The 13,041-nt window shown below is 30.6% G+C and overlaps 1 protein-coding gene across 1 annotated transcript; it reads right to left on the bottom strand.

Annotated features, from left to right (window-relative positions):
* Positions 1-736: 736 nt before the first annotated feature.
* LOC145838853 (uncharacterized) lies at positions 737-5,242 on the bottom strand. Its single transcript, XM_082946475.1, has 4 exons — positions 5,137-5,242; positions 4,720-4,944; positions 1,496-1,728; positions 737-1,000 (listed from the first exon to the last, which is right to left on the bottom strand). Exons 1-4 carry the CDS (start codon positions 5,240-5,242, stop codon positions 737-739), a joined length of 828 nt encoding a protein of 275 aa, XP_082802601.1.
* Positions 5,243-13,041: the final 7,799 nt, after the last annotated feature.

Here is a 13,041-nt window from a genome sequence, read left to right as displayed (position 1 = left end):
TTGGTCATTAGAATTTGTTTACTTAAGTAAAAAAAATCAAACTCAGTTTGACCAGGAGTATTTTCATTAAATACTTTTTTTTACTAATCATTCATATCTATAAAAGTTTATCCGACTTTGTTAGTTTCACTTATAATTTATATTGTTAAGTACTATAGATTTTTTCCGCAAGTATAACTCAATATTTGTTGAATAAAAGACGGTGTTCAACAAAAAATATAAAGGTATTTTTAAGATGTTTACCTATTGTTAATGAACTGGTAGACTACTTTTAATGAGCTATAACATTTATATATTAACAGTCTTTTGTTAATCTTGTTTAAGTTCATTGTAATTACTTTTTTTAGTACTACTAAATAACAAAGGGAACTAAAAGTACCGTATCAATACCTAGCAATTTAACAAATGTTTTCATTAGTTTGTTTCTTCTTATAACAATTATTTAGACTCAGCTTATTATTTTGTTATACAACAAAGTGTTTAACAAATATAAAAATAAGTTTTATGTTAAAATTAGACAATGTAAAAGTTAAAGTCAGTTTTAGACTTCCATCATAAACACCAATTACGTAATTTTGTTTTAAAACTGATCGTTTTGAACCGCAAAAGCTTTAAAAACTATCACATTAAACGTGTTATCTAAATTATATCAATAAAACTTTTTAATGTTTGATAATCTAAAGTTAAAAGTCTTCTTAAAACATAAGATTCTAAAGTATCAGACTTTTGTATAATTTCAAAACGATGAGTTGCCGAACAGGGATATCTCCTGGCTGTGATGGGTAGTACAGGGTTCCGCATACTGATGCCCAAAGTGGCTGCCGTGCAAACTCGGCAAAGTCTGCGAGCTCCAGGGCGTCATCACGTGGCCGAAGTCGTGATGTCCAAAAATAGATGACGTCACGTTCGATGAGTGGGAATCACCCTGCTGTGAAGAATGAACGGGAATGAGCTGGGACGCGGTCGAAGCCTTCAGTTGGCTGATTTCTGGTTGAGGTGTCTGTTGGTTAAGTAAATACTAGTTAAAGAGATGCTTTATTTAGTTTTTTTTTTGTAAAAAAATTTAAACTAAATGTTTTTATACATAATCATGAACACTGTTTTAGTAACTTTGTTTAAGATGACTATTATCAGGTAATATAAACTATTTAAAAGTAGCCTTGAAACTTTGGCATAACACTGATCTTAAGTACTTTTTTCTTAATAAGTTCACAGGTTATGCAGTTAAGTTGTAAAGTCTTACTACAAAGTATTTAAGACTATTGTAATGTTGAAAAAAAAGAAACAATCCAAAGTTTCAATTTATACAACATTTAAACAGTGTTGTAAAATGTAAGCAATTATGTCCATTGCTATATTTAACATTCGTTTCAAAATATGTCATTAAATTTAGCATTTCGAGTGAGTTAACAGTAAATCATTCAAAGTTCTTGGTAAATTTTTACTGTTCTACCCAAAATAAGCTCAGTATAATCACAACTAAATTCCAACTTACTTGCTGTTTGGGTTTCCTCTTGCCTCTGCTCACCCCTCTTCCCCTCCCCCTCGTCCCCTTCACCTTGTCGTGGATCCTCTCGTGCCTCTTGCACTCGTCGCTCCTGGCAAACCGCTTCCCGCACTTGGGACACTCGTGCGGCTTCTCGCCCGTGTGAGTGCGCATGTGCGTCCTCAAGTGGTCGGAACGGGAGAAGCGCCGCTTGCACTCCATGCACATGAACGGCTTCTCGCCTGTGGTTGGACGAAGGTTGATTACAAATACGTATTTTAGTTATTTTCTATTGTGATCGAGAATCTGTTAAGTATACGTGACAGAATAAAAAAAAGTAGTACTAGGTAGCACCACATGTTTTACTAAAAATGTATAGTGTACCGTGACATTATTCGTATAAAACAAAACAATTCTTTACAAACTTAAGCCTTACAAAATGTCTAAGAGCTGTAAAATATAAGCTATTTGCCGAACAGGGATATTTCCTTGTTGTGATGGGAAGTGCAGGGCTCCGCATACTGATGCCCAATGTGGCTGCCGTGCAAACTCGGCAAAGTCTGCGAGCTCCAGGGCGTCATCACGTGGTCAAATACTTTTACAATAAAGTTTTTTTTTATTTTGTAAATTGTTCTCACATATCATTGCAAAGAAGTTCATTTTCACAAATAGATATAAATTTATATGTAATAATTTACAAACATAAATAAAGTTTTTTAAATATCTGTTTAAAATTTTGTTACGTAACACCTAATTTTCTGTTACAGTTTTGTTCTTCTGTTTGTAATTTACTTTGCTGACGACGCGTGTTATACGCTGAAATAGTTTTACAAAGTTTAAAGCTAAATATTATGTACTTAATTTTTATATATCTATGTGTGAAGATGAACTTCTATGCAGTGATATGTGAAAACAATGAACAAAAAAAATAAATTTATTGTAAAAGAAACAGTAAAAAAAGTTATAGATATACTGTACAAATTTGAAATACATAAAGGTTTCAAAGTATTATAAAAGATATATGCTATTGTCTTACGTTCAGGTGGAAGCAGTGACGTTTAAATTCCCACACGTTTCCGAGTATACAGTGCAGAAAAAATTTAATTAAAAATAATTCAACTGTTTTAATATTCGTGCTGCTATCTTTTTGCTGGTTCTTTTTTAAGGTGCAATGGGCACGTTTGAAAAACGGATTCTGAATATAGTTTTTGAGTGCGAAAGTATCCAATAATTTCATTTTACTTTAAATTGTCCTTACAGTTTTTGAAAAGTAAATTGTTTGCTAAACACTAACTATAATATTTAAAGTAAAACTAATAATTACAAAAAGAGTTTTAAGTGTTTGATTTGTACTTTAATTTCAGTATAAAATAAAAAATAAGTTTTTTGTTGAAATGTTTTTTTTTGTTTTCATCTTGATAGCCATATGCATTATACACAAACAAATAAAAATACCGAACTACTACTTATTTACTTGGTCTCTAAAAGCTCTAGTTATAAAACTTTTCATTACTTTTGATCTAGAAAAATGTATATTGGTGGGGGTACAAAAACAGTTATAAAAAAGACTGTTTTGATTTAGGTATAAACCTTATATTGTTTACTAAAAAAGCTGCTAGTAAGTCACCCACGTTTTAGTTTCTGTGAACTTATGTGGACCAGTATGTGTAGTGTGGGAAAAATTGCAGCGATGCTAATAGGTTTTAACTGGAATAGCTAAAATATTTACACAACAATCTGACTTTATTAAAATATTAGTGAACAGGTATATATAACTTAAACGTTTATGAGTGGGTTTGACTAGATAAGTTTTACTAAAATATTTAAAAGAAATCTTTAAAAAATCTAAGAACAGTTTTCATGCATTAAAATTTACTAAAACTAACCGGGCATCAAACGTATATGTGGGAAAATATACTTTTTGGTAATTACATAACTTTTTTTCAGTTTAAATGAAACTGCTACTCACAATAATAACGCCTCTTATACATGTATTTATATGATAGCTTTAAAATCAGTAATGAATAAAGGCAAAAATACATTATTTAGAAGTAACAAAATATTTACGCCTCGTGTCAAAAAAATAAGAAAAACTTTTGCTTGTTGTCTTTTTCAAAACAACTGCTAGAAAACTTAAATATTAAAATGGCTAAACTTTACGTTTTCGGCTCTTTCTTGTTAAAATTACATGTTGAAGTGTTCGTAAAAGTACTAATTCAAGTGTAGTTTACAATAATTTAAAATGCTAATAAAGATCCTCGTTTCTAAACAAATAAAACATTAAGTCTCAGTTTAAAATGCTCCTACTTTTAGTATGTTTTTTTTTTTTGAATTTTATTTATAATGGTTTTACATCTAACATTAGTTGTCAAAAATAAATTAGAACGCTTTAAATATTAGTACAGTGCTTCCTCGCTAATCCGGTCCTCGCTAATCCGGTTCCTCGCTAATCCGGCCAGTTTTAGTCGAGAAGTCGACTTATTTACTTTAGCATTTAATTTCATTTTACTTCGAAAAAGTATTCAATTTACGTTTTATATGTATGCAAGCAATATATTGTTACGTCATAATAAAGTATCATTTGTATAATCTTAAGTTTTTTTTCATACTTTTCCCGCTCAGTTGTAACAAACTTGTTTATTATTCATTTGCAATGTTTCTCTCTTTGCTAAGCAAGTTACACTTTAATATACTACAATCAACATATCTTGTTAAAAAATGGATATGACAGCAAAGAAACGAAAACGCGTTCAACTAACAATTGAAAACAAGTTAAAAGTTTGCGAAATGGCAAACAATAATGTGCCTAAAGCTGTTATAATGAGCCAGTTTAACATTGGTAAGTCAACTTTAAATGACATTTTGAGAGGCTTAGAAAAGTTCAAAAAGTTTAAAGCCGAAAAGGAGGAGCTGGGACTAATTGGAGCTGCTAAAACGTGAATAAAGTAAAATATATTAAATTAACAGAAATTTTATAGTACGTTTTGTTATATACATTCATTATATAACTAAGGTAGATAATTTGTAAAAAAAGCAATATTTTGTTCTTATCCGGCCAAAGGCAAATCCGGCCGTATTTTCAAAAAAATCTTGCCAACTTGGCCGGATTAGCGAGGAAGCACTGTATGACCAATAACACATATTTTATACAATTTTATAGTGTATGCTTTTTTTATATAATTTTTACTTAACTTGACTTAATTGAAAATAAAACTAATAAAAAATAAATTAACCGGTGTGTATTCTTATATGCCTGTTGAGCTCATCCGTTCTTGAAAACTTTTTACCACAGTTCGCAACCGGGCACATGTAGGGTCGCTCACTTGGGTTTGTCTTCCCACCCCTACCTTTCCTCTTGGTTACTTTTTTCTTGGTTACCTTGGGAACCGACATGCTTGGGTGGTTGTGCAGACCGACTAGCATGTCGGCTGCTGTGCTGCTTGACGAAGACAGAAGTCCTGTTACAAGTTTGTCCTCGCGTGAACTTATTGTTTTCGTCTCAAGATATAAAAATTCAAAAAGTGAGGTGTAAAATAAGTTTTTAGGTAGTATAAAGCATTTTTAGCGTATCAAACTTTCATTTGTTTCATTTAGTTAACGTATTGTGTTGACTTAAAAAATAAGTGTTAGCTTATTTGTGGTTTACAAACCTTGAAAACTGCCTAATGACGTCGACGGAAAAATTCCCCCGCCATGAGGTTGCTGTTGTGGGAAAGCCCCAAGGTCCTTTGTGAAGTCGATCTGGTCACCGAACATGCTTCGCTCTTGGGCGAACCTTGCGGTGGGCTGAGGTACTTTGAACGCTGAGCTGTGCGAAGAGCTGGGTAAGTTTGCTTTTATGGCTTCATAGTCGGCGTGGTCGTAGCAAAGAGGGTTCCCAATGTTTGATGGTGTGGAAGTGTAGATGCTCGATTGACTGCCGTACTTTGCGTAGTTTTCAATTGGCCTAAAAATAAAATGTTAGTTGCTAACATTTTATTTTTGATACTGGTATAACCTAATGATAATAAAACTTTTACAATAATATGTTTCAATTTTTAGCATAATCTACCTGGAGGCTTCGTAGCTTTGAAGATACTGCTGATCATTGTAGCTGTGGTGCTGCAGATAAGTGTGCAGATCTTGATTTTGATGATGATATGGCGAAACTCCTAGACCCAACATTTGATGCTTGTTCTGCCCCAGACCGGAAAAGGGTTGCATCTGGTCGAAAAAACTGAAGTCCTGGCCGTAGAAGGGATCCTGGAGCGCGTGGTCGTGCGCCACCGCTTGAGAGTACGTTGGAGGCTTTAACGTTTTTTTGACTTTTTTTAATGCTGCGGTTTCGCTTTGTAGTGCTAATGACGGGGAAACAGGCTCTTTCTTTACGTTATTCGAGCCGAGGTTTTTCAGTTTGTTTTGTTGTTGCTGTTGATATAAAGACTGCATGTCGTTGTTAAAAAAAGACTGTAGGTCGGCTTGTTTATTTTTATCTTGCTCTTGATAATTATCAGACCCTTGCAACAGTTGAGACCACTGATCGTTCTGTCTTGACACTCCGGGCAGCCCTGAAGACGTTTGACTCATTTGCCCTTGGTAAACTTGAGCGCTTTGGCTTGGCACGGCAAGGTCTTCAAGGACCGCATTCTGAAGCTCCTGGACGATCTGGCTGTCGTGACTGTTCATTTGCGAGAAGTTGAGAGGTTGGTTCTGAGGTGGGGACATACCCAGAGTTGAAAACATGAAGTGTTCGTCACTCAGGCACAGCTGAAGATCCGAAGCTGTTTCTTGCTGGGTTCTGAGGTTTGTTTGGTTGGAGTCTAGTGTGTTGTGGGTGCGAAGGTCTGTCGGCATTACGTCATTGGTCAACGGCGTCGCTTCGTTGCTAAGAGGCTGTTGCTCGTACGGGTAGACCATGTTTGTATCTGATAAAATAATTATTCAAACTATTATAAAGATTTCGTGTTTTTTTTTTAATTATCGAGTCTATAAGTGAACAACGTGTGTTTAAAAATTAAGCATACTAAAAGTAGTCGATTATAAAATGTTTTAGGTTTTCTAGATGTACTTAAAGAAATGCATTATTTATACAAAAACTTGAACTAAAAACATACTTGAATTTATTTTAGTTCTCAGCAATGGACTTTGACAACTTAGATATTATTTTTAACTACTTTTAAAAAACAACAATGTGAAATTAAAAAAATAATAAGCTGCTATATTTTTGGTTTCTTATTCAGGTTATTAGCTATGCACGAAAATGAACCACTACCAGGCTGATTATACTATAGCCGAAAACTTAAAAATGGATACAATATTCAGCTAGCTTAAATTTGCAGCTTATTGTTTAAGATAAATTCAGTTGATACGGCGAAGTTTACTAATTTACGTGGTTATTAAGTTGTTTTTAATTTTTAAATTGCTATAGTTATTCGTGCATAAGTCATACTTAAAGTTTTAAAACTACGTATACAATTCTTTGTTTAATTTAGTTAAAACGTTAGTGATTAAGGTTAATTTTTTGAAGTAATCAAATAAAAATTTGTTCTTGTATTTTCCGAATTAACTTGTTTTTTTTACATTTTCATAATAAAAGTCTGATTTTTTACAAAAATAAAAACTATAATTGATACCTCAACACTATAACAGTATCACTGTATATGAAATGTTGATTTTAGTTTCAGGCTCATTTCATATAACAATACAAAGGAGCAGAGCTATGTGAAACGTTGTATGAACGTTAGCGTATCATTCAAAAACATTTTTTTTCTAAAAACTAGGATCGCTTCCACAATTAGCTTTTAATAATGTATGATATTTTATATTTTTTTTGCAAAATGATCTTTTCAATTGTTACTCTTACATCTTGCTCGATCGACATTTAGAAAATATACAAAAACTAGTAGAGTCTTGTATGAGGCTGATATTTCAGCAGTTTATGTAACAGAGGTTTGAATACTTGGCTCAACCGGCTGCCGAATATCTGATACTTCCGCAGTATTCAATTAAAACGTGATTTAGCTGCATTTGGCTTTAATGAAGACTTTAATTTTTGATTGATTTGTGCAATAAGACAATTTGCACGTTCAATAGAGTCCATTACGGCGTACTTATATTGTCTTATAAAAAATGTGGAAGAATCATAAGTGAAGATATCACAGTCAAGTATCTTAAACAGACTATAGACAATGTTTTTGATTATCATTTGTATTACAAATAGAATGTTGTGTGCTAATGTTCAATATATTTTTAAATTTATGTTTTTAGTGTTTATAGTTGACTGTGAAAATTTACTTGAATTTATCTATAACAAAAACTAAACTAGTTTAACTTAAATGTTTTCTGAAAAGAATTTAGAGAAGAATTGCAACAAGTTTATCAAAGAAAGTAAACTGTTTAAAAAAATTTTTTTTTTTATATTTCTTAAAAAACTTTAGTAAAAAAACGTTCTCATTAAGTTTAGATTGTCTTAAGCCATTAAAAATATATATTATATTTATTTGATTACTTATATCAGTATTGTATTTGTTTCCTGGCATTAATACACAAACATAACAATTCTATAACTTATCTTATACTGGTGTAATTTATTAAGTTGTTAGTCTAAACTTATTATATTTATTGTATAATAAACAAAATACTGTAATTAAGATGTATAAACTTAAAGCGTAGTTGGTAGTACTGTATCTATCTTACAACTTAAACATATAATTTTGTAACCTATCAAACAAAAATTGTTCATTAAATGAATTTTGTACATATTTCTTTTTTAATCATAATTTTTACTTTTGGTAAACCTTTGCTTTTAGATGTCTTTAAACTTAATTTACACTAAAAATCTAAATAAACTAACTTAGAAAACTGTTATGAACCAGGTAATTTAATCTTGTAATTTTTATAAGAAAAGTCCAAAAGCTTACTATTAAATTTTTGTAACATTAAAAAAAAGTTTGTTTGAAAAGCTTATAGTACTCATGAAACTCATTAATGAATTATAACTGACCTTCACTGTTTGGGGGAATTCCCAGGCTTCCCTGTTGGAACGAGGGAACATCGAAAGGGTTCTGCATCGTTGTTGCCATGGTGAGTTCTTTATTGAGAGCCGAGGGGCCACTTTCCATCAACTGATCGAACTTCTTTGAAAGGTACCTCTTCGCAGGGGTTTCGTTACCTTGGTAACTTGAATGGGTGGGATTGTTGCTTCGGTAGAACTTGTTCGAAGCTGAGACGGGAGTGAAGCGGTTATTCAAACGACCTGTTTGGCTGAACGAACTCGATTTCTGCAACGTCGTGTAGCTCGGGCAGTTTGAGTCTGAACTTTGCTGGTTGCTAAGCTGAAGCGAGCTGCTTTTATTGAACGTGCTTTGGCGGTTTAGAGTTGGAAGAGAAATTTCAAACTTGTTCTGCTTTCCAGCTCCTACGCAGTGATTGCTATTTAGAGATTCAGTTTGCGAGGTGGGAAAGCGGTTGTAGTTCAAGTGCTGCTGGTTTTCAACCTGGTATGCGTTGTCTTTTCGCGACTGATTCTTGCTTGCTGTGCGAGCTTCTGTTTGTGAGAAGGCCACCTGTTGAGATGAGCTGCCCACGCACAGTGAGCTGCTCGCTGCTTGCTGACAGGAAATCTCATTTTGTGGTGGCAAAACTGAAGCGAAGATATGACAGTTGTTGCTGTTGAGTATCTTTCCGTTGTTATGACACTTGTTGGCTTTATCTTGTTCGTAACTCTGACTTTGGAAAGTGTTACAAGGAAACTCTTTTCTGTTATCGTTGAAGCTATATTTCTGAAAACTATCACGAGTTTCAGCTTCAAAACTATAGCTATTCAGTATCGTTTCGTCAGTTTTGAAACTGCAGTTGTGCAATAATTCACTACTATTATCACTTTTTTTATAAAGTACTGACTCGCAACAGTTGCTACTGATTGTTTCAATATTTTTTTCATGCAAGCTATGTCCAGTATTTTTGTTACTGTCGCTGTTTGTCGCTACAGAAATGCTTGCATGAGCATTATTTAGACAGTCATTGTCGCGATTCTTACCACAAGAATAGTTTTTCATGTCTCTACCTTCTTCTTCACATGATGACTGCCACACGCTAAAGTCTCCGAAACTCAGTTTGTTTTGAAAGAAGCTATCTGGAGGTGATAATGAATCCAAATTGTAGCTGTTTCTGCTGTGAATGCTAGTTGTTAAGTTTATGTCCAACATTTAAGTAGTAGCTTGTGTTTAACTTGGAAGATTCTACAAAAAACTACTACTAGCAGATACAATCTAAAATTATATACATTTATTTTTTACAAAATATTGGTAGTTGTACTATTAATATTAATAAAATTTTTAGAGTTATTAAAAAATTTTAAATTAAGCTGTCTGTTAAAGTAAAACTAAATGTGTTTAATAAATTTGATCGAAGTTAAAAATTAAATATTTTTCTGATACTGTATGGCTAAACGAAAATTTTAAAGTCTTAAAAGTTTTTACCACATATCTTTAAACCGCCATACGTTTATTTTTTTTTAAACATAAATACTTTATATCTCATTAGTATTTTTGAATAGCAATACTAAACAATTTTTATAGAAACATACGTAAAATATAGTAAAAATTTTAGGCATTTTCTAAGTATTGAAAAGGTTTAAAATTTTGTTGAATAAAAGGGTCTTTTGGATACAAGATTATTTAAGTATTGAGTTTGTAACTTAGTTTTAAAAATATCTTAAGATGAAGAGCTGTTAAAAGTTAAGTTAAAATAATTATGTAAACCCTATTATATAGACAACTAATTTAAGAAAAAATGAATTTGTGTAAAGTGAAAATATAAAATTCACAACTTTAAAAAATATTTTATACAAAAACAAACCCTCTAAACAAATTTCTTAACCTTCGCACACGTGCAAAATTAAAGTCTCGTGCATTTACAAAAACAATATGTATATGATAAATAATACATTCCAAAACTTAGATCTCTTTGACTCTTTATTAGCTATAATAGTTAAATGTACATCTAGACTTTAACTTTCAGAAAACTAAAAACAGCTTGCTACTTTCAGCTTTGCACTGCGCAAAGGTACGCACCTTACAAGAGCGTGTGCATTATGTAGTCGCTAATCAACGCGCGTTTTTATATCACACCACTAGACGTCAAAATCTCACGTTACGAGGCGTAAAAAACCGTTTTACAGCCTTTTTCTATAATCAGTGTGTTTCTCGTTTCTACTTGAAAAAGATTACATAAAGTGTTATTCCATAGATTAACATTTTTAAAAAGTAATATTTCTTTGAAAATCTTAAATTTTATATGTTTAGCTGCTGGCTGCGCATTTTTCTTAACCATAACTCGAACCTCTCAAAAAATGTTTTATAGAGATAATCACACTACAATTGTTTATTATTCAATACTCTTTTTTGACTATATTTTTTCGATAAAATTATATAAATATATTTTAAAATTACTTTAAAAATCAAAAAATTGAAATAAATTTTTATTTTTTGATAAATAATAAGTCTTTAGATCAAACGATTATAAAGTAAAAATTTACTTTTATAGTTGGAATATTAATACTTAAATAAATTATTTTTAGTAACTTTAGCTACTACATGTAACAAGCTTTCATCAATTAATGTTGATTGTTTTTTTTTGTTTTTTTTTTGTTTATAGTTTAACTATTTTTATAAATACAAAATTTGCCTTGGTAAATTTTTCAACAGTACTAGTTATACTTAAAAGTTTATCAAGAAAATGTTATTACATCACTCAAAACTTGTTTTTAGGTAGGTTTTTCGTGTGTAGACAAAAAATAGATGTTTATTTTGTTAAAAAACAACTGTTTAAAACGGTACTCTAAATTTTAACCACTATCGTAACTTAGTTTAACAAACTAGAGTAGACCTTGCTTAAAAAGCTATGTGACAAACAATTATCAGACTTTTTGAAACTTTGTACATTTCGAACCTGAACTTCACTTTAATGATATGTCTACAAAATACCTCTAAAAACAATTTTATGCTCTTTTTTAAATTTTTATTTCTTCTTTCTCATTACAAGCGTCAGGAATTTTTTATATGGAGAATTCCGACTTCTTCGTTCCACTAGAATGATCACAAAGCACGTTTCTCCGCAGATTTAAATTTCTCTCTTTGTCGGCTATTTTTGTAATGCGACATTTTCTCTTAATGAGCGCCGTATATTACCCTTACACATATCTTTTGCCTCGAAAATAGCATTGTTTATTTTGACTGCTATTTATAGAATGCGTCATATATTGCGCCAGCTTCAAAATTTTTATTGTCATCAATTGTTTTTGTAATTTATGTTTTTATTAACACTTAATTTTAAGTTTTTCAAACTTGAATTTTTTTGTTTTATGCAGTAAAACTTAAATACTTTAAAAGCAATGAGCGATTTATGAGTTTATTTTAAGACTAGTAATAACATAAAACAACTTTGATTTTTAACATAGTTTTAGCAATACTTTTGTACTTAATTTTAGCCAAAACTTTTAGAAAAGTAATAAAAAACTAACGTTTTTTTTTAATTATGTATTTTTTTTTATTTTATAGACCTAAAATTATTTCAAAGCTACTTAATTTTGCATAGTAATATTCTTGTTATAAATAGTACAGCTGAATACTAACCAAGTTTTAGTGGAAAACAACAAATATTGAATTTTGTTAAGTTAGTTAAGTAAAAACGCAGAATAATAGTAGCTAGTGTAATAAATTTTAAGGTCACTTAGGTTGGGCTTAAAATAAAATTACGTACAGGTTTAAATTCTTATTTACGAAATTTTGCTACAACTAAAATATGCAGAACCACTTTAAAATTTTGGTTTGTTACTTAACCAATTTAGTTTGTATAACAAAAGTTGCAAAAATTACATATATTAAAATATTTAGATTTGCAAAATTATAAATTATAATAAAGTTAAATTATTATTTTTTTGTTTTAGATGTAATATATTGTGAAACTTCTTTGTTGTTTTTTAAACGAAACTATCTTAATTTTTTTTTCTAGTGATAATTTTTCTTTTCAGTTTTTGACTTAAGTTTTAAGATCATAAATTATGTTTTCTATATTTAAAACAGCGACACTGCAGTTACTATGTTTAATAAAATTATCAGAAAAAACAAATCTGCTGACTTGTTTTTAATTAAAAATCATTAATAAAGCAACAAAGGAAAATACTCGTTTAAAAGTTTTAAACCGTTTCAAAAATAAAAATTAAGTTTTTTAAACTTGAAAATAACTTATCACAGAAAAAAAAAAATTTTGAATCAAACATGAAAAAATACAATTGTACGAGTCTTAAATTTTGCTCATTAGCATCAAATAAAATTCTTTTTAATTTTATTATAAGACTAAATAAAATTTCCTTTTCAAACTTTAAACATGTGTTTTCTTTTTTTAGATCTGTAACTTTAACTTTCTAAAATGTATAATGTTGTTTTTAATACTAATTGAAAAAGTGTTTATACAAGATTGATTTGCTAAAATATATATTTTTAATAACACTGTGTCTAAAAACTTTTACTTTTATTAATAGCTTTGTGTATTTTTAAGACTGTTTTAGAATCATT

Source organism: Thalia democratica, chromosome 6 (genome assembly GCF_965202585.1).
Source record: "Thalia democratica chromosome 6, ktThaDemo2.hap1.1, whole genome shotgun sequence".
NCBI lineage: Eukaryota > Metazoa > Chordata > Thaliacea > Salpida > Salpidae > Thalia > Thalia democratica.
Note: the sequence above shows the minus strand (reverse complement) of the source record. Positions and strands in the feature narration are given on the sequence as shown.